We start from the raw sequence: 21,440 nt of genomic DNA on the forward strand, positions 1-21,440 counted from the left end.
CAGACAGACAGACAGACAGACAGATAGATAGATAGATAAACAGACAGATAGATAGATAGATAGATAGATAGATAGACAGATAAACAGACAGATAGATAGACAGACAGACAGACAGATAGATAGATAGATAGATAGATAGATAGAAAGACAGACAGACAGATAGATAGATAGATAGATAGATAGATAGATAGATAGATAGATAGATAGATAGATAGATAGATAGATAGATAGATAGATAGATAGATAGATAGATAGATAGATAGAAAGATAGTTCGTAGCACAAGCAAGTCCAACATTATTAATATTGGCTGGAACGACCCATGTCCTTGGGTGCAAACCCAGTTTCCTGACCTAAAATCCCCTGATAATCGACAGTTCCATCCAACACCAGAGGCAGCAACACACCCCAAAATATCTTTGAATTTCCCTCATATTTAACTGTAGGTACAGTGTTGTTTTCTTCATTCCATTTTTGGTTAACTGTTTTATGACTCTGTGTCAGCAGGCCTCCTCCCATAGTGTTCCATTTCATTCAAATGATGACGGTTGGTTTGTGTCGATCCTACGCTGCAACCTTGCATCAGTTGCATCAAACCTTTCATCCACGTCCAGGGAGATTTGTTACAGCGCCATGGTTCCTGTTGCGCAACAAAGGAACACCAATATCCTTTGAGATGGCTTTGTATCTGTGAGATTTTTTATATTCCTCCGCTGTTCTGGTTCTCAGGGCCTCAGACAATCCTCTTTGTCTCTCTCTGTTCTCCATGTTCTCCAGTAGAGCACACAGACATATAATGCAATGAATTGATCAAGTCTCTCCTTTTGCCCCCAAGCATCAGATGCTTGCAACATTTTTTTTAAATGAATCATTAGACTCTCAACAAGAGTCGTTGAAAAATAACACTGAAACAGAAAAAGCAATGCTTTTAAAAGCACTCACATCTTAGCAACCCATGCATGAATGTTTCTGTGAGCATCAATAATACAATCAGACCAAATATGAGAGTACACATTTTATTACAAAGAAAAGCACTTTTTTGCTGAATGTGCATATGTCGGTGACGCATTTATGGGAACTCAGACAACAGACGAAAACTGCTGAGGAACTTTCTTTTTTTTTTTTTTTTTTTTAACAAGAGTGAAGAAATCAAGCGATTTCTACAGACCTCAACTTTAGACGCGAAAACCTGCAGTATCGGCACAATGGATATGATCTCATTCTATTTACAACCATCTGAAAGCGTAAAATGAAAAAAACAAAATTGATGATGCGCATCACATTTTAATAGCTGAAACACTTCTAAGTGCTGTGAATACTATTAGCTTTTTTGATGTTTAATAAGACAACAAAACAGGATGATGATAACGGCACACGAGATAAGTCTGCAGCTTCCTCTCGTGATGATAGCGGTTGCTCGTCGTCAAAAGATAAAACACACATTAAAAAAAAAAAACCTGGTCCTCTATTCATTTCACACCATAACTGAATATGAGGTGTTTTCGCTTTCTGCAGAACTAAACGACCCAGTAGATTTCCGAAGTCTCCTCTTCCTCCATCCCTCCATTCCCTGTCTCTGTCCCAGGAGACCCTTGCACATTCTGACCAGCTCCCTGCGGAACTTCACCCCCACAAAGCCGTACAGCAGAGGGTTGAGGGCGCAGTGTGACAGGCCCAGACTCTCAGTGACCAGAGTCCCGATGTCCATCACCCTTGTAAAGTGGCAGTCCCCGACCACGAGGCCCAGGCGCTCCAGGCTGTCAATGAGCTGGAAGCAGGTGTAAGGTGCCCAACAGATCACAAAAACGGAGACAAGTGAGATGATGAGACGGATGGATTTCCGTTTTTGGCGGCGAGTGGCGTTGCAGAGTGACCTGAAGATGCGTATGTAGCAGTAGAGCATGATCATCAGCGGCAGCACGAATCCTAAAATCACACTGACCAGCTTCAGGCCCACTTGCCACTGCGTGTTGCTGTCTGGGAACCAGATCTGGCACAGAGCAGGCATCGGTTTGCCCAGACTGTCCCGGTCCACCACCTGTTTGAAGGCGATGTCCACTCCACTGAGGCCCAGGCAGCCCACCCAGATGAGGGAACAGGCGATCTGAGCGTGGCACGTGCTACGCTTCCAGTTGGAGCTGACCGCATGGACGATGGCCAGGTATCGGTCAAAGCTGATGCAAGCCAGGAAGAGGATTCCACTGTAGCGGTTGAGAGAGAAAAGAGCGCTTGAGATCTTGCACATTGCCAGACCAAACACCCACTCGCGAGCCCACTCCACGGCGAACAACGGCAGGGTGAAGGCCAGCAGCAGGTCGGAGATGGCCAGGTGAAGGAGAAAGGTGTCAGTCAGCGAGAATGCACAAGCTCCGCTTTGAGATTTCCTGTAGCGCCGGATCACGCACAGCACCAGCACGTTGCCCACCACGGCCAAGATGAACACCAGGATGTAAACAGCGGGCGAGTAGCTGCGTGCGAAGGCGTATATGTCATCTGGGAAGCACGGAGGTGCGTAAGTTTCCTTTGGGTCAAAGGTCCAGGTGTAGTTGTCCGCATAATAATCCTGGAAGAGACAAGCTACATTTGGTCACCAAGGCGATCAACTTGAGAAAGTGTGTGCAACACTAAGTGAGATAGGTTAGTACTGTGCAACAATAAACAAATAAACATAACATTTACAAGAGCATAAATCCACTTTTGTGTTCTTGCATTCCATCACACTCACATCGTATTCTGGTGTGGTCACGCTTGGGTCCATGTTTGCGAGAGGCGGCTGCAGGACTGACACACGGAACCAAGAGTCTTATCTTTCTTTGCCACTAAATTGCGAGGGTGAGAAAGAAGAAGTTGAGAATATGGGAAGTGATTCCTGACACAGATGTGAGCAGTGCTGTTGTGGGAATGGATGAGTGTTGAAAGGAAATTGTGACATTTGTTTTTGAAAGCACACAGATACGCCTGCAGGCTTGAATGTTTTTGTGAAGACTGAATAATGCAGCCGATTGGAGAGTCGGGAAAAATGCTGATGCTGATGTATGAAACTGAAACAAAAATCAAATGAGAAATGAAACTCACCATGTTTACAACCACAATATTAAAGAGAATTTAGAGAGCTATATTCAACACCCAAAAGTTGCGGTTGCAATAATCACCTTATGTCCCACAAATGAAACCCAAATGACTGGTAGAAATCTTGCCTCCGTGGCGAGGAGTGAACCAGTATGATGCTGGAAAACAGATGGACAGGTGATGGGCTGCAGCAAGGCTATGCAGTTCAGCTGACAGCCATAGGAATGTATGTATCACTTGGAGTACTGTGCGCAGTAGAGAGGAGTTCTAGTTCACTTCATTTGTATGCAACAAAAAAATGTCATTTAAAAGGATGCCGTTACGCTTTCCTTGTTTTAAGCCTTATCTACAGTATGAGGAAATGTGACAATAACATGTGGTGCGATATTGTGTAAGAAAAATACTGCTATGTATATGGCAACACCATTTAGCTTTTATTTTTTTGCAGCCGCAAAGCGGTTGTGATTAACTTGTGTTTGCGGTCAAAATAAGCCTAAATATTGGCTATCAGTTAAGGGATTGAGTTATAGCAAATCATATGATTCATGTGGTAACATTTATAGTCAGTGTGGTTTTTCTGGTTTTGATGTGCAGGTCAATAACAACTGAAAAGTAGGAAATAAGAATGCAGTTTGTGATGTTTGTAAGAAGAAGAGTTGAGGTGCTCACCCGTCAAAATCTTCTGAAGATGACAGAAAAACATTCATCTGCACACTGATTGGTATCGTGTGGAAACAGGAAATCTCTTTTTTAAAAAACACCTTCCTGGACTGACAGAGATAATTCATCAGAAGTCGAGCAGACTTTAGTCAGCCTCACAAAGAATCAAATTATTAAGAGTTGCTCAGACTCCTGAACGGTAGAGCAAGAAAATGGTATTCATAGAAACTATTACAAGTACAATATAGTTTAGAAACACACACACTCATATATATATATATATATATATTTTTTTTTTTTTATTTTTTTTTTTATTTAACAGTTTGCTCTCCAGACAACAGGGAACCTTTGTAAGTGCAGGAGTCCCTGGTCCACTGATCCCACTGATGCACAAGACACGTGGCTGCTAGGATGATAACAACAACAACAAACATGGAGGAATCCCTGAACAAAAGCAAACAAAAGCTTCTGTTTGCTTTTGTTCAGGAATGCTTTTCTCGACACAATGGCCGGAGTTTCCGCAACTCTGAATGTACTTGAAATTCTTATAAAATTGAAATTTTTATACAAATATTTTCAAGACATGAAAAGAAATTTAGTTTAAATAAGGTGATATAAAAAATATAACCACCATCCTGATTTATTGTGCTATTGTCAAACTGATGCAAAATAATAATATTTATATATACAAACACACATACATATATATATTGCTCAACAGCAATAAATAATAAAAATAACAGCAATGTGGAATAATTGACTCAAGATAAGGCCAAAGTAAGGGACTTGCTAAACTCCAATACTACACTACAATAAGAGATTAATAACATTCTTTCAAGTTAGCGATGGGGAGATGAGAAGAAGAGGAACATTGATGAATCACTGGACCCATTTTTAGGAACTTCCACATACGTGTGTCTAGTCCATCAACAGAGTGTGGGGAAAATTGAAATCCAAACGTTTGATTTAAAGTGAGGAACTGAAAAGTGTTGTGACCACGAACCCAAGGTCTTGTACATCACACACTTGTGAAATATCACAGATGTTTCTCCCACTTCTCTTCTAGTCCAACGATGGACAGCGAGAGTCTCCAACGTGCAGAAGGGCACGTGCATGTGAGGGCCATTTGGTCAGTTGCTGTGTGGGATCGACCTCAGTCTCACAGTGATACATGACTGACACTCTATTTACATGGTAGTTTGGAGTGAGCGCAAGGCTGTGATGACAGTGACTGTTCACTCAAAAGAAAATCCAGAGTGGAGTGGGTTCAGATCACCACATCATTTGATGCTTGGAGTTGAATCCCCAAAGTCTGAGATCGAAAGATGGATCGGCGCCATTCATTAGATTACATGAACAAGTGTCCAAAAGGTTGAGCCTGAAAGACTGGTTGAGTTCTTGGTCATCTGTAAGAGGCTCAGAGTAGAACCACAGCGCCTCATCTTTTGTAATGGACAGAAATCTTTGAAGAACATCCAGCTGGGAGGAGGTTAGGAGCAAACCCAGGACATGTGGGAGAGAGTTGCTTCCCTCCATTCTGAGACCTTTGTTTGTGGCTGTGGGTCGTTTACACATTGCTCGGTTGCCTTTCTTTATGACAGGCATTCCGGAGGAGAGGAGGATGAAAAAGACATCTATTTACAGCCTGGTCAAGACACTTACACTCTTAAAATCTTTTTAAAACTTCACAGCCTGAACTTGTGAGTGCTTGATGTGATTTGAGAAGTCTGTTGTACGTTGAAAAAACGGGCGCTGGAAGAACAATGCATGGAAGAAGAAATGTGCAGTAGAAACATTGTTGTTCCTTATTATAACTATTTTGTTTTTTGGGCACTTTTCGGTCTCAAGTTTCTTCTTACATGAATTGAAAACAATTCCACAAGCAGTGTGCGGGTTTGTTTAGGAGGGCAGACAGCGCCCACTGCGGATCAGAATGATGAACAACTTCTGGTAGACTGAACTGCAACCTCTCACCAAACCTGTTTCGCTACCAACATTGCTTTTTGCAGTTACTGAGGGCAGAGGCAATATCCCAGCGCCCTCTATTGGCCAGCCGCCACAGGTTAAACCTGTGTCAGGGAATTCAGTGCAAGATCAAAATAAATAGATAAATAAACAACGGGCTAGTTATCATCTAATGAAATATTGAAATGTATTCCTAAGTTTATGTCCATGACTATATCTGTCTTTTTATAGGAAATGCAGCATAGTTGTCTAAACTAAAATGTAGAAAGTTCCATAAAACACAGGTAGCAATCAGTATGGAAATAAAGGTAAGCGACAGAGAGAAAAGTTTGCTCTCGAGCGCAAGCAGAACGTGGGGCTATCATGACCTATTAAATCATTTGTGTTCGTGCAAGCGCTTGAAACATTTATCTACCTAGAATTTTTGTTTTAGTGCTTTTCAACTGATCAGATGACCTCTGAGATTATGCTTGTCGTGTACTTTGCGAGTGAAAATATGTAATTATTTGGACTGTTGCATGACGTCTCAGCAGAGTCTGACTGCTCCGGCGCTAAGGCAGATGCCAAAGGTATTAAACTATCAAAGGTAGAAGCTAGCTAGCAAACATAAGCTGACACTGATAAACAATTACTGACCCTGCAGAGCTTGTACCACCTGCTGGCTCTCACTCAAGCATTGTAATTTGCTGCATATCACGCAAAACTTAATCTCAAAAAGTAACTTTTGATGCCGGTCAATAAGCAGCGCTCTCACGACATTAGAATCTTTCAAATTGACAGACATTATATGCGAAATCTGTGGCATATTTCCCACTAGATCAGACAATAAATAAAAATTTATCGCTCCATGGACTTATATGATGGACTCAGTACATATTTTTTGTGTTTAACTTAGATTAGGCGGAAGTAGATGTTGTTTTAGGCTCCTCATGGGAAAGTTTCATACGGAAGTGTTCAAGCTTTAGATTGGTTGGCCCTTTTCTGTTTCGCCACCACTCACTCAGCTTGCAACAAGTGCATATGAAATACATTCTTTGACAAGGCATCCACACAGAGACGCATCTTTTCTAATCCCACGCATTCTGCAGAAGTGCTCCAACAACAAAACAACAATTGATGCCAACCCTGTACAGTAGATGGCATTGTAATACTGTCGTGAGTAGAGGAAGCTGGCTGGAAACAGTGACTAAGCTCTGACTACTACTACAAATCAACAGAGAGTGACCAGGGATCATGTTTCTCATGTGTTTCTGCTTTATTTTTCATCTAGCAGATCACCTGCAAGATGCTCCATCGACATTGGCAAGGGAGTAAACTGTATGACCGCATGCTTCTGGTTTGACAAAATAAACGTATATTAAACGTGTGCTTGTGACTAGCTTCTCGAAAGAGCGTGCGCTGTTCAACTGCCGTGTTTCTGCAGCACAATTGTTTGCGGCTCACTTTCAAGATCTTGTGCTCATGTTTCCAATAAGAAATAGAAAGAAGCCGTATCTGAATGAGCACCACCCTGAGCTGTACCTGTGACCATTCGATGTACACGGCACGTGCCTTTGTTACTGTTGTTTTCCATCGGGAATCCACGTGTTCCAGTCAACTTTAGTTACGATTTAAGCGGCTCCAAGTTCTACAAGCACAGTCTCAAAAGCACCGATGAATATTTGAGACCTCAGCTGAACTCGTGGAGATGTTGACAATCCCCACAGGCTATCGACGGCATCTCACGTTTCACTACATGTGTGCGCACTTTTATTAAATATATATTACATCACATCGTTGAAAAGTCATTTCTTGGTCCAACTCAGTCATTAATAACATCAAGTCCAAAGGTACACACACCACACCTACGGGAGAAGAAAACCCTGTTTATTCAAATACCCAAGAATACAGATACGCACCGAATGCCGGACATTGTTCGAACGTTGAAAACACCGTGAGTGGGGCACTTGCTTTTATTGCTTCTCTTTGAACAGTGCGGAACTCCTCAAAACCAAACATTTGACTCATTTCTTTTATGAGGCTTTTGCACCTGCTGCAATGGTCATTGTTTGTCTTTTCATTTGAGTGGAAACTGGGATTGCAGGAGGGTTGGTGGAGGGGTATAAGAGCAGGGGTGCGATGTTGCGCTCCCTGACTTCACCTTAAACTGCCTTGAAGAGCCACCGAACTTTGCCAGGTGAGAGTGAACCTTTGCTTGTGTGGGTCATGTTGAGCTGTTTCTAGACTATTATCTATTTAAAGCAAACATGAGAACCAAATGTACGGTAGAGTACATTTGGAACTCGTGAAAAAGTCGACAAAATTTAAAAAATACAGAAAAATGGGGGAGTAATTATAATCTCAGATGAAAGAGTTCTGGTATGTTTGATGTGGGACTGAAATAAACATTTCTCATAAAGAGCTACAGAACATTCATAACAATGGAGCCATTGAACTCCAACTCCATTGAAATAATGTTGGAAACGTTGGAGGTCCTGGGTAAAGAAGAGGAATACGACCAGTGAGGTTCATGGATGTTGTAAAGGAGGACATGAAGGTGACTAGGGAGGACTTGCAAGATGAGTTGGGAAATACCCCTGGTTGTAAATACAGAATACATTTTTAAGCAGAAGATGAAAGAATAATCATAAATACATTACCTTTCAATAACAATTGTCATAGTTTTAATGATGGATGGACTAGACAGACAGTAGTAGACAGCCTTGTATTATATAACATAACCCACAAACGGTTACAACACAAGGTTCCTCAATATTACATGGAACGGGATGCTTGGTGTGAGGAGACAAAAACGAAACTAGGCTCCATCCGCCTCGGCGTGAAGAAGTGAAACCCAACTCTGTGCCTCAATATCAGGCATAAATGTCAAAGAGGCATGGCTGAATGTCATTTTCTTTCTACGACAGAAATGGCGTTCCAGTCCAACGTTATCAACTCACAGCCTCAGGTCACCATCACGACCACACAGTACTCATCGACAACATCTGACTGGAGCACGGGTTTGTGTGACTGCTGTGACGACTGCGGAATCTGTAAGTGTCTATGCTCCGATGACAATAAAAAGGTCGGCCGACGGATTGAAGATGCACTGTGTTTTTAACCTCTCAGGTATTTGCGGAACCTTTGTCCCGTGTATCCTGGGCTGTCAGGTGGCCCAAGAGCACGGGGAAAGTTGCTGCCTGCCGTGCCTCCCTGGCGCCATTGTTGCTCTGCGTACCAGCATGCGTCACAAATACCACATCAGTGTAAGTTTCGAACTGTGGCTACCCCACATACTGATCCACCACTGTGCCACATCCACATTCTAAGAAACGAAAATGCATTACACGTTTCAAACCAGAGCTTCTCCATGTCTTCATCTGCATAAAACACCATTGAATAGTGCGTAGGATTAAGTTGTTTTTGACCAAATAAAATCAATGCCTGACCTCCTCAGCTATAGCCAGGCAGAGCATTGCTAAGGCAGTGCAGCAGAAAGCGTCCTGCAGGGTAGACTATCTGCAGAGAAAGTAGGTAGTAAATCACAGTTTTATCTGAATATACCACTTCACACGCATGCTAGCAGACGCACAGGTTATAACAAAACACCAGCACGGGATGGGCCATGTCAAGAGTGTGTAGGTGGAGACTTACAGTAGACTAGCAGTCTATAGTCCTGACCTCACTGTCAAGATGAAATGCATCCAACAACAGGGCATAAATAAATAACTCAGACCACATAAAAGGATCATGAAAGCACTGGCAGGTAAGAACTCATAAAAGGATGGAAAAATCTTATAATGTAATATTTCATCAGATAAAAACAGCATAAAAAAGGTTCAGCTGCAATGTAAAGAAAGTGGATGGAATGGAAGTCTTGTCCACATGTCTTTGCAGAAGAAGAACACAAATCCTCCCCTTCGTATCTTCCCGTTCATCTAAACCTGAGAAACCAAATCTAGTTTGCTGACCATCCTTCTCATATAATCCTCCAGTTAAAAGGCTATACATTTAACCGAGACATTTAGTACTCGTTTTATGTGCGGAAATATGACGCTAAAACTCTGTTTTCCCCAACAGGGCTCTGTGTGTGAAGACTGGTGCTCGATGGCTTGCCTGCCTTGGTGTGGACTCTGTCAAATGGCACGGGAACAAAGGATGAGAGGATAAAAAAAAATGAAGGATGTAATTTTTTTGTGGAGAAAAAAAAGAAAATAATAAATAAAAACTTCTCTATAAAGGAACAGTCTCCCTCTTTCTGGCATGTCATAAACATCTTTACTGATGCCTGTCCAATGATATCAGTCCTCCACATGATCAATGAGGTCCCTCCCAGTGATTTAAAAAGAAGCTCATCCAACACAGCCACACTTTTGCCACATCATCATGAGCAGGTACGTGGCCTTGTGCCACATTGAACACAAACTTGGCTTTCCTGCAAGCCAGGAAGGCTCTGGTGTTACCATAGGCACATTGTGCAGCTTCAATCTGAACTGATCTATAGACTAAAACAAGAGACAGGCGTATTTGAAATTGACATTTTGTTCCTCTCTTTTTAAGAGGTCATGTGATAATTACTTCCTCTTTTAGACTACGTTGAGGGTGGACAAGCTGCAGGACGCTCCACGGAGGTGGTCTTGACCCATGAGGTAACACTTTATTTCTTTATGACTATTGGCAATGATTTTAATGCAGGAAACTCTCACAGTCACAGTGGAAATGAGAAATTAGATGAAATGGTACTTGTGAAATAAATGTTATTGTTGTGGAGACACACACACACCGGGTTAAACCTCAATTTGAGTGAGGTTAAGGGTGAGAGGTTGTTTTGCCATACTTGTGAGTACCAGTCACATTCTTGTGAGGACATTTTGCTTTGTGAGGACAGGTTGCTTTGTGAGGCTGCTGACAGTACATGACAGTACATGACAGTACATACAGTACATTACTCTTCACATCAGGGAATGATATAACATCCAATTGGACTAGGATTTCTGTCGGGTATCTGTGCGTGAACTGTAGTAACTCTGTGTTTTACTCTGGCAAACCTTCTTGTAAAACCAAGGGTTAAGGAAGATTTTGTTCCTTCGATATGGAAAAAAAAAGACAGGGGGAGGAGCAAGAAACATTTACAGGATCAGCGACGATGTCGTCTGCAGATGTGTTTATGTCTTTTGTCTAACAAAATAATAAGAGTTGTAGCTTGGTTTCTTTTTCATTTTCAATGCCATGCTTTTATTTCTGGATACTACGCCAAGGATTCTGGGTAGTCCTTGCTGCCAAGGGAGGTTGCAGAGTTCCTCAATACTGAGGAAGCTACATCCCTCAATTGTGCTCCTCAATTTAACTACCTAATACTTGGGTGACATAACCAACTAAGGGTGTAAATGAATATTCAAGTTGCAAGTACAACCGGTGCTTAGAGTTGATGCTGCTGTTTATTTACAATGACAGCCAGTTAATGTGTATTTTGCTAAATTAATTTACCGTAATTTCCAGACTAAACAACGGTACCTTTTTCTCACGGTCTGAACCCTGTGGCTTATACAACGCCGCGGCTATTACCGTAATTCCGAGCACTCAGCTGAAGCAGCTGTCTTCAACCTCTTTCATGAAAGTTCTCACTCTGGACGGTTGCAAACGTTTCAGATTCACCGCGAACGCTGCATCTGACACACACAAGACTGCAGCGGATTCGGTCCCGGTTGATTCCGTCTTAAAACGACACCTGAGAAAGGCTGCTCATCTGGCGCGCTGAAATTAATGATTATTTCTCGGGCAATATGCTTCGCGTTCTGAACGTCACGCTCAGACCGGCGACTGTCGCGAGTGACCGCTGGTTCCTGCAGTTTCACTTTCATGAGCACCAGAAAACTCTGCTGGTGCTGGTGTTTTAAATATCGTATTGAATTCGTGGCGTTGACGCCCTTTAACGTGCATGTGCTGCAGGATGCAAACTTGACATAACAGACTGAAAAAAGCTTCCGCATTAGACACGCCGTTGCCAAGCGAGTGGCGAGTCGGGAGGGAGGAGCGGACGCATCACAAACCGCGGGCGGTGCCTCATCAGAACGGCTGCTGTCACATGTGCTCGGATTTTGTGACCGGCAATGACAGGCAGTGGTCGGCATTCACAGATCACAACGAGTTCAGCCTTTCATAATCGGTGGCCGATTGATTGGAATATCCCTGTAAAAATCAATATATTAGCCGCATCGTTTTATAAGCCGCAGGGTTCAGACCGCGAGAAAAAAGTAGCGGCTTATAGTCCGGAAATTACGGTATATGGATTTTTACAGACTGAAATCAGATGAAATTGGAGGCGATGAAACCGATGAAATCAGAGGCTATTTATTTACCCATAAAGCGTTGTTTTCGCCTGCGTGTCCACAGCTCCGGCAACAGAGCCAATCTCCTGGAGGTCTGGAGTCGAGAAGCAGCTGCTGAGACTGGCTGTGGTGTCGCTACTTGGGGCATGGGGGTGGAAACAGCGCATTTTTGAGCACTTTATTGTGAATTAAAGGTATGAGGAGGTCATTGCCATGTTTGTTTCATGAGTCAGTCTCGATGACAAAGCCCATTTTCAAAACTAGTTTTGAAAATCTCTTTTAAGCCGGGTGCACCACTGACCGTTCAACGGCACAGACAGCACCACTGCATCCATTTTCCTTCCCTCCTTAAATTTAGTGGATGCGGCTAATATTCCGATGCGCTCTACAGTCCAGAAATTACAGTATTTAATAGGGAGCATAGGCTGACCTTCACATGGCCCCGTTACTAGCCTCAGTCTGTCAATGGACAACATTAGCTAGTAATCGCTTCTCCACGAGGAACATTTGTAGTCATATTTTTACATAAAAGTGTTGCAGAACTAACACATTTTTTATGCCCTCAGATGTGTTTCCTGTTACCCAGATGATAATGTCACATCGTCACAAGAGTACAAAAGAAAGACGTTTTAAGGAGTCCAAACTTGAAGGATCCAAGATGGCAGCTTTTGACTGGCGGCTCTTTCTTGCCGGGCTGCTTGTTGCTATACCACCAGCCTCGTGCTATGGATTCAGACATTGCATCGAGACGCCGTGGTCACATGGAACAGAATTCAAATGCTACAGGCGGACCGCGAGAAACATCTTGGCCATTGTTGACGACCTGCCCTCCTCCACCACAAACCTCACCATCTCGCTGACTCCTGTGAAGAGCATCCCTCAGGGGAGCTTTGTGAATTTGACAAAACTTCGCAGTCTCCAGTTGGATCGCAACAACATAAGCCAAATTGAGCCACATGCATTCCAAAGTCTGCACCGTCTGCAATCCCTCAACCTCTCCTGTAACAACATTTCTGAGCTGCACCCAGCTGTGTTTGAGGGACTACACAACCTCACATTTCTAGCGCTGACACACAACAACCTCAAGACTCTTCCTGAACGGATTCTCTTGCCACTGGTTAATCTCAAAAGGTTTCTCTTGCGGCACAACTTTCTTCATAATTTTTCAAACATTGCAGAATCTTTGTCGAATTTGACAAACATCAAAATGGTTGATCTTTGCTTCAACATTCTGACTAATCTAAGCCACTTGAATTATTCCTTACCACACTCCCTGGAAGTGCTATATATCTGTAGGAACAACCTCTCTACGTTGGGGTGCAGACAAAACTTTCTTGCAGCTGTGCACGTCTTAGATCTGTCCTACAATGCCCAACTCGACAACCATGCTTTTTCAGGTTTAAACTTGGCACACATTTACTACCTTCGTTTACGCTCCACCAACGTGAGCATCGTGCCGTTTGTGAAGACCACTAACATTAACGTAGGCAGCATCGACTTCACCAACACCGGCATTAGAAGCAACACTCAGGTGAAAGAGCTCTGTGTTGCGCTGAGGCGAAGAATTAAAAGGATCAAGTCACTCAATCTTTGTGCCAACGGACCTCTGAACCTGAGCAACGGCACACTGGACGACTGTCCGCAGATTGTACATTTGAACATTTCTGGCAACTACGTGCGTGACTCAAACTGTTTGAAGTTCCTGGACAAACATCCACAAATTAACGTCTTGGTCTCAGAGCATAACAACATGACGAAGCTCCAGTCCTGCGAAAGGCCGTTCTTCTTCAATCTGAAAGAGCTGAGTTTTCGTTACAACCACATCTTGTCAGTGAGCAACTGCGCTTTCTGCCACGCTCCAAATATTACGACGCTCAAGTTAAACATAAACAGAATTGCAGACCTGGGTTTGAAAGCTCTTAAAGGACTACAGCAGCTTCAGACCCTGCGCCTCGACAACAACCTCTTGACCGAGCTGTTTGACACAACTTTTGGAGATTTGGTCGACTTGCGGGTTCTAAACTTGCGCAACAATCGGATCTCAGTCATTTTCAACAACACCTTTGCCAATCTCAAGAATCTGTGGAAGTTGGATCTCGGGGGTAATAAAATCACCCACATCACGTCAGCTGGTCTCCGTGGGCTTGAGCGCCTGTCCAATTTCTATCTTGACGGAAACAAACTTCAACAAATCGAACACGCCCTTCACCCGGTCTTCTGCGACACATTGACGGTGCTGGATTTGGAGAAAAATAGCATTCGCTTTCTGAGCCACAACACATATTCGCCCTTTGCTAATCTCAGCAAACTACAAGATTTGAAAATGGGCAGTCAGTTGTTACATGGCTTAGCAAATGTCCCCCAAAGATTTTTCCACGGTCTTCATTCACTGACATCTCTATACTTTGACAATAACCAAATCATTTACATATCTCCTGACGCCTTTGATGACCTGTCCAGCTTGGAATTCCTCACACTGACTGCCTGCTGTGCTGGAGATGTACAGCTCCAACCAGGAACCTTTAAAAACCTTCGGAACCTTACCACATTAATCATAGAAAATACAGGTATGGAGCAGCTGTCCGAACACGTAGTTGGTAATCTTACCAAGCTAGCTGTGCTTCAGATAAACCACAATGGAATCAAAAGCATCAACATCACCACATTGGAGAGTTTACCGAAACTCCGGTACCTGGACATTCGTAACGTCCCCCTGAGCTGCACGTGCAAAAACAATTTACTGCAAAACTGGACAGTGAAAAACCGGAGGGTCCAGGTGGTGAATCTCTTCAGTCTTCCATGCCAAAATGATGAACGCCACAAATTCTACAACTTCGACACTCGTGTGTGTTATGTAGACATTGGGCACTATCTTTTCTTCAGCACAGCAGTGGTTATTGTCCTATTCACAGCCACCCCCATACTTTATGTCAAACTCTACTGGAAAATCAAATACGGCTGCTACGTATTCCGCTCCTGGTTCAAAGAACAGTGGCGCAGGATCAGAGAGGAGCAAGAAAACTGTAAATATGACGCGTTCATTTCCTACAACTCTTCTGATGAAGACTGGGTTATGGACTACTTGCTGCCTAACTTGGAGGGAAACGGTTCATCCTTTAAACTCTGCCTGCATCACAGAGACTTCGAACTGGGCCGCGACATTGTGGACAACATCGTCACTGCTGTCTACAGCAGCCGTAAAACGATTTGCGTTGTCAGCAAAAACTTCCTTCAGAGCGAGTGGTGTTCGCTGGAAATCCAGCTGGCCAGCTACCGGCTGTTTGATGAGCACCGTGACGTGCTCCTGCTAGTTTTTCTGGAGCCCATCTCGGAGAGACAAATGTCCTCCTACCACCGCATGAGGAAGGTCATGCTGAAGAAGACATATCTGCAGTGGCCTGGGTCAGACTGCGCCAACCCCGACGAAGCGCAAAACCTGTTTTGGACAAAGCTACGAAGGGCGATGAAAACTGGAAGCCAACTTGATGCAGAGGAGGGTGACAATAATACAAATGTGGGCAGGGAAGCGAAGGACCATTTGGAGAACTATTACCTGCAACCTTAAATACAAGGAGGCAAGATGTCAACAGATATGCAGGCATTCTAACCTCGCACCTGGTTATAGTTGATTTGTCTACATAAAAGCACCCTGTATCGTAAATATGAATTTATATGCACGTAAGATGATGCTAAATTCAAGCTTGGATCATTTAAAAAAAAAAAAAAAGTTCTTCATGGTAAAAAATGATTTATTTTACTGTAGGTCGTATAAAGCCAGTCTCTTTTGTGCAGTTGAATCATGCTGTAAATTCAGAAGATATTGAATTTTGTTATATATTTTTATTTTATTACACACCATGTGACACCTGTGACATTGTTATTCAGCCACAAATGACATATGTATCGATACTCAAGGCACAGGTTTGTAGCATATACATATAATAATGTGTGCTTACCTACAATTCTGCTTTAAAAAAAATAAAAAAGTGTGATTTGCAAATAATGCATTATTTGTTTTTTCCCTGCAGCACTGATATGGGATTCCTTAAAGTAAAGTTTTCATTAGGAATTGGATATAATTGTGTTACTGTGGATTCTGAGCGTTTTAGTAGAGTCTCATTGGAGGAAAGGGCCAAGGATCTGGGCTCGAGAGGGAAGTGAGAGGAGAGCTGACTTTTTCAAACCGGGGTGAAGGAGGAAACTTAGACATGTGACTTCGAGGAGAGCTGAGAAATGAGTGGGCTGAATTTTGACGAAATCCGCTTCGTGGATCATTAAAGGAAGCTGCAAAAAAGGGGTTGCTATATGGGAAAATCGGCTTTAAATGTGTATGATTCGGCTGCGATGAATAATGGCAGAGGGAACTAGTGGGATGCATGTTGATAGGGTGAACTCTGCTTCTGCCCCCTGTTGGTGACTCTGTGTTATTCATGAAGGGGCCATCAAAGAAATTAAACTGTGACATTTTGGGCACTTCAGGCCAGACATCCAGGTCGTCACACTCACAGGTTTTTGAACCCCAGTTAAAAGAAGTGCTGAACAGGTGATCATTGGTTGAACATGTTGGCGGGTCAAAGTTCATGTCAAATGGTGGTGAACCTTCTTCGAAGAGATCTTCAAACAGATGACCTGAAGTCTCCTCAGGCCTAGGCAGCCAATCAGTAGTCTAGATAAAAGCCCAGAAAAGTGAGGACAAATAATTAAAAAATCTGTTGACAAAACTAATAAAAAAGCTCACCGTTTTAGAGCTCTTGGAACCAGATTTCCAGTTGTGTTGTTTTTTCCTATTCATTTTAAATTTGGTGTTTCCCTGGCTTCCAAAGAGTGACTGTGAAATGGGGCCACCCAAAACTTGCGTTGAGAATGGATCTAGAAGAGGAAAACAAGTCAGATAATACAGATGGCATCTGCAGACATTGAAAAAATATTGTCTATCTTTGGAAACTCACTGACCTGTTGACTGCAGTTCATGTTCATCCCTTGCAGCAGGTGCCTGGCTGGGATTTTGGACAGATAATACATACTCTACATTCAGCTTGGAACACCTCTGCACTTGCTTGAGGTTTTTATGAAGGTCTGGTCCATGCCGCTCTCGCAGAGCTTTCATCAATGTGGCTTTGCTTTCTGCCTCCAGGTCCCTTCTTTTCAACAGTGGAAAGTAATGAGGGCCACACAACCTCCGCACGGCAGCTCTGATACTCTCTGCGAGAGCTTTTGAATTTTGAGTGCCACTCATCTTGCTGTTTTTGCCCCCCGATGACATAGTCAGTGAAGGGTTCTTTTGCCTGGAGGAGAGATGCTTGGACTTTACTTCCTGGACAGAAGTTGAGGTCACTTTGAGGAGGGTTTCTGGAGGTGATACATTCATTTTCTGTGTCGCTGCAACCTCATTCAGAGATGGTGGACTTACTTGAGAGTCTTTAGAATTCTCAAAAACTAAGAGCGAATGTCTGTTTTTCTCATTTGTTTTATGTTTGTCAGCAGACTGTTCAATTTTTTGTTGAGGTGTTTGGTCCCTGGCCTGATGACTTGAGTTTGGGATTTCCTTAATGTTCTCCTGGGAATCATCGTGTGACTCTTTAGTTAGATCTGGTTTCTTTCCAAATAGCAGAAGCTCATCATCGTCACTAGCTGGACGATCAGTGACAGGGACTGAAGGGCAGCAAGATGAATGAGCTGATGTGTCACCCTTTCTGGCTTCTTTTTGTCCACCTTTCCCCATTCTTATCTGGTCTGTCAAGAAGCGCTCTATGTCAATAGATTTCACCTCATGGTTGAAGCCTCTGTGGCGTCCTACAAGGCGCTTGGATGTGATGATGCTGGGCTCCTGGGCAGCACAACAAAACTCTTTCTGAGAGGAGCAGTGGCACTTGCTATGACAGCAGTTATGAAAGACGTCTTGGCTACTTCGATGGCTGTCATGGTGATGGAACTTTATATTTGGGCGGTCCGCTCCATTGCATCGTCTCATACTTCTTTCTTTTCGTGTCTTTAGTCTTTTTGTTTTCGTCGGCGCATGTGTGTCACCGGAACAGCTGGAACACTTGTGTCCAGCAGATCTCTTGTGTTTTGTTGGAATATGTCTATTAAAGACACTGAAAAACTTGTCCTTCGTTATCAATGCGTGACTCATTCTGAAAAAAACAAAAAAACTGTTTAAATATTTGCCTTATTTTCAATTCTACCCATCAACGGTTAATACATTACAATTTGGGCGTTCTGGTGACGCTTTCTTAAGAACTTCGTTTTTTTAGAGAACATCGAATTAGATGGTCTGTACATTAAGTGTAAATGTCCATGAAATTTTAGACATTGACAGTAAAGTATAAATGTTAGCACGATCACATTACATGCAGTTTGCAATTACCATCTAAAAGGCTAGAGGGAGACATTACCCGTCCGAATTCCTGCACGCGAATAAACTTTAATCAGACAATGAACAGATATAAATTAACTCTGTAAAATGGAAGAACATAGTTGAAGAAATCTCTTTCACTGTTGACCATGTTGTCGGGTAAAAAGAAATGGCCGTTAGCACGTCGTTAGCTCATCAACAGGTGCGGTGTGACGTGCCCTACGGGACGATTTTTCATAACACTGAAAGCGGTGTAAAACATTTTGGCTATTACTAACAACCACATATACATTTAACGTCGATAGAATATGAATTTACCTCACCTGAAGGAAAATACATTCCGAACTTGGGAGGTTATAGATGCGCGTTCACCGCACGTTGCTCGGTAACGGTCGTTGCGTCTTGTCAGCGCAGCATGTACGCTCACGAAGACTCTCAATTCAGACGATTCCATTTTTACCCTTAGGGTGAGTCTCCCTGAAATTTTAGTCTATTTCTAGCCATAATGTTATGCATTTTTGAATAAATATTGCTAACTAAGGCTCATAACAACAATATATTTTGTAGCAATTATAATCTTAACGTGAATTAAAAGAGATTAAATAAACCCCCTTAAGAAGAATGGAACATGCAGCTAGTCGAATCTCACTTCCTGGTGCCGGATTGGGAGAATTTTGATTCCATGGTAGATTCCATTCACTTACATTTTAGTCTTCTTTTGCTTTTATATTTGTATCCATTCTATGTATAGTTACGTATATAAGGCAAATTATCTATTTCCTGGCATTCGAGGTTTGTTTCTCCGCGTCAGTCGTCAGGTTAAAGCAGTCTAGTAGCCACTATAGCTAAGACAGCAAATCTCAATAGCACTTCTTCCCTTCTTCTAATGTTGAGTCTTGTGTCTGCAGAAACACTTTGCACAACTTGGTTGACCACCTTATAATCCAAATAAAGCCAAGCCATGAGCGCAGAGGAGCCGAATCCGGCCGCCACACCCACTGCTTGTGAGGACACTCAGGGAGACGGACGGTGGATGTCTTTGGTGAGTCTTTACATAACAGGCCAGTTCTCAACAAGCAAAAGCACATCACTTTACCGCCTCACACTTGAGCCTTTTGGTGTCTCGCGCAGCTGACCAGCAAAAGATAGAGGTTTACATGTGTTTGATTGTCCACCAGTGAAAATACTCATGAAACCAATGAGGAATGTTTACTTTACTGTCCCCAAACACGATGTAGAGCACTTCAACATTGAATGTTTGAATCGTAGGTTACATTGCTTTCATTTCTTTCTCCAACTGTAGCACAACCGGTTCGTCTCCGACAGCAAAGATAAAGAGCCTGAAGTCCTGTTTGTCGGAGACTCTCTGATTCAGCTCATGCACCAGTTTTCAGTAGGTATTTTTTTTTATAACTGACAGCATAATAATCTGAAAAGGATGACATTTTTGTTTGTGTCTGCAGATCTGGCGCGAGTTGTTCTCTCCCCTTCACACCCTGAATTTTGGGGTGGGAGGTGATGCAACACAACATGTGCTGTGGAGGCTGAGCAATGGTGAACTAGATAATATCAGCCCGAAGGTCTGAAATTACAGTCAGCTAATTGTTCTCAGAAGCAGTTACATGGCGCGAGGACCTTTCGTCACTCATGCAGTCTCTCCTTCTCCTTCAAGGTTGTTGTGCTGTGGGTCGGGACGAACAATCATGGGCACAGCGCGGAGCAGATCTGTGCCGGCATCATGGAGATTGTTCGAGTCATCAAGAATAAGCTGCCTCACGCACACACAGTTGTCCTCGTACGTTTTCAGTGCCACTGTTCACTTGCAACATGGGACTCGCCCCAGTCAATTTTTGACTATTGATACTGAACTGTGGGTATATTTTTTTCAGGGAATACTGCCCAGAGGTAAAGCACCGAACCCCCTCAGAGAGAGAAACGCTCAAGTGAACCAACTGGTCCAGGAGGACGTCTCCTCTCTCCCGCATGCCTCTTTCTTCAACGTTGACCCGGGTTTTGTCCACTCCGACGGCAGCATCTCCCACCAAGACATGTATGACTACCTTCACCTGACCCCGCACGCCTACCAAGCGGTGTGCAAGCCTTTGCACGCTTACCTCAAGACCTTGTTAGAGAAGCCTGGTGAGAATTAAATCACAATCCACGTCTGCCTTGAATTATTGATCAAAGTCTAATTTAAGGGCTAAATCCTTTCGTGATGTTTACCTCCGCTCCTTGCTACGTGGGTTTGCCATCTCTATTATGGTCTGGTTTTGTGTGAAATAGCTGATCAATGTGTCGTCTTGTAGAATGAACAGGACCTGGTTTAAACGTAAGCATTCCAAGATCGCACAGTCGATAGAAGGATTTTGGTTGAGTGGACCTTCGGCCAACATCTAAAGCTTTAGTTATCATTACGCTTGCAGTTGTCTGTTACAGAGCCAAGGCTGACTTGACAGCTCAAATGAGCGAGTATGCTTCACAACTGCTGTTGTTTTCCCATGTCACCCTGTTGTGTTTACCGACATATCTACTGTCTTGTGAAGTCTTTTTCAATGACCAAATTTTGATGTGAGTGCACAATTTACGATCTAATGTTTCCACTTCTTTCATTATGTCAGAGGAAAAAAAATCTCATGACCCCGTATTAAATAAATGTGTCTTTAATGCTGCTTCTTTTTGGCTCATAAAGCAGGCTTACTTTGAAGGCTTTATTTTATTTTATTTTTTTGCTCTGATGATTAAAACATATTGCTTGTTTGAGCTAATACGATCTGTCTGGTGTCTGATGATGATGGAAATAAATGTTGATGAAACAGAGTGAATTGCAATGTTGTGCTTCTTCTTCAAATTGTTGACTGCAATGAAAAGTTATTAAAAAAAAAAACAAAAAAAAATTCATAATTTACATTACATTTTAACCCAGTGGATAACAATAATGTCCTAAATATAGATATTCAACTCTTTCTGTTGTTGGAAACCAGAGTATTTTTCTTGACGTTTTCAGACTTTCCTTTTCTCAGCCTGTGACGCAGACACAACTTCTGGATTCAAGCTAGAACTCTTCGATAACTGTTGATCAATCGAC

General features: G+C 42.8%; 5 protein-coding genes across 13 annotated transcripts; 3 read left to right on the plus strand and 2 right to left on the minus strand.

Annotated features, from left to right (window-relative positions):
* Positions 1-1,044: 1,044 nt before the first annotated feature.
* cxcr3.2 (chemokine (C-X-C motif) receptor 3, tandem duplicate 2) lies at positions 1,045-3,788 on the minus strand. Of its 3 annotated transcripts, none has more exons than XM_053881244.1 (3): positions 3,737-3,788; positions 2,724-2,817; positions 1,045-2,561 (listed from the first exon to the last, which is right to left on the minus strand). In XM_053881244.1, the coding sequence occupies exons 2-3, from the start codon at positions 2,754-2,756 to the stop codon at positions 1,473-1,475; spliced, it is 1,122 nt and encodes a 373-aa protein (XP_053737219.1). In that variant the 5' UTR covers positions 2,757-2,817; positions 3,737-3,788; the 3' UTR covers positions 1,045-1,472. The 3 variants fall into 3 exon arrangements, with proteins under 3 accessions (XP_053737219.1, XP_053737220.1, XP_053737217.1); XM_053881245.1 differs by lacking the exon at positions 3,737-3,788 and adding an exon at positions 3,151-3,204; XM_053881242.1 differs by lacking the exon at positions 3,737-3,788 and having other exon boundaries at positions 2,724-3,229.
* Positions 3,789-7,854: 4,066 nt separating this feature from the next.
* Positions 7,855-9,866, plus strand: cnfn (cornifelin). Of its 2 annotated transcripts, XM_053880797.1 has the most exons (4): positions 7,855-7,868; positions 8,599-8,724; positions 8,801-8,937; positions 9,752-9,866. In XM_053880797.1, the coding sequence occupies exons 2-4, from the start codon at positions 8,601-8,603 to the stop codon at positions 9,839-9,841; spliced, it is 351 nt and encodes a 116-aa protein (XP_053736772.1). In that variant the 5' UTR covers positions 7,855-7,868; positions 8,599-8,600; the 3' UTR covers positions 9,842-9,866. The 2 variants fall into 2 exon arrangements, with proteins under 2 accessions (XP_053736772.1, XP_053736771.1); XM_053880796.1 differs by lacking the exon at positions 7,855-7,868 and having other exon boundaries at positions 8,527-8,724.
* A 193-nt stretch (positions 9,867-10,059) lies between these two features.
* Positions 10,060-15,915, plus strand: tlr21 (toll-like receptor 21). Its single transcript, XM_053880787.1, has 2 exons — positions 10,060-10,320; positions 12,567-15,915. Exon 2 carries the CDS (start codon positions 12,587-12,589, stop codon positions 15,563-15,565), a length of 2,979 nt encoding a protein of 992 aa, XP_053736762.1. The 5' UTR covers positions 10,060-10,320; positions 12,567-12,586; the 3' UTR covers positions 15,566-15,915.
* si:dkey-250k15.4 (uncharacterized) lies at positions 15,838-19,152 on the minus strand. Of its 3 annotated transcripts, none has more exons than XM_053880789.1 (4): positions 18,679-19,152; positions 16,954-18,134; positions 16,739-16,869; positions 15,838-16,666 (listed from the first exon to the last, which is right to left on the minus strand). In XM_053880789.1, the coding sequence occupies exons 1-4, from the start codon at positions 18,807-18,809 to the stop codon at positions 16,106-16,108; spliced, it is 2,004 nt and encodes a 667-aa protein (XP_053736764.1). In that variant the 5' UTR covers positions 18,810-19,152; the 3' UTR covers positions 15,838-16,105. The 3 variants fall into 3 exon arrangements, with proteins under 3 accessions (XP_053736764.1, XP_053736765.1, XP_053736766.1); XM_053880790.1 differs by having other exon boundaries at positions 18,674-19,152; XM_053880791.1 differs by lacking the exon at positions 18,679-19,152 and adding an exon at positions 18,368-18,506.
* pafah1b3 (platelet-activating factor acetylhydrolase, isoform Ib, gamma subunit) lies at positions 18,888-21,172 on the plus strand. 4 transcript variants are annotated; one of them, XM_053880792.1, is made up of 6 exons: positions 18,888-19,040; positions 19,264-19,397; positions 19,659-19,748; positions 19,819-19,935; positions 20,028-20,150; positions 20,245-21,172. In XM_053880792.1, exons 2-6 carry the CDS (start codon positions 19,317-19,319, stop codon positions 20,503-20,505), a joined length of 672 nt encoding a protein of 223 aa, XP_053736767.1. In that variant the 5' UTR covers positions 18,888-19,040; positions 19,264-19,316; the 3' UTR covers positions 20,506-21,172. The 4 variants fall into 4 exon arrangements, with proteins under 4 accessions (XP_053736767.1, XP_053736768.1, XP_053736769.1 ...); XM_053880793.1 differs by having other exon boundaries at positions 19,027-19,147; XM_053880794.1 differs by having other exon boundaries at positions 19,040-19,173.
* Positions 21,173-21,440: the final 268 nt, after the last annotated feature.

Source organism: Synchiropus splendidus, chromosome 12 (genome assembly GCF_027744825.2).
Source record: "Synchiropus splendidus isolate RoL2022-P1 chromosome 12, RoL_Sspl_1.0, whole genome shotgun sequence".
In the NCBI taxonomy this organism is placed as follows: domain Eukaryota; kingdom Metazoa; phylum Chordata; class Actinopteri; order Syngnathiformes; family Callionymidae; genus Synchiropus; species Synchiropus splendidus.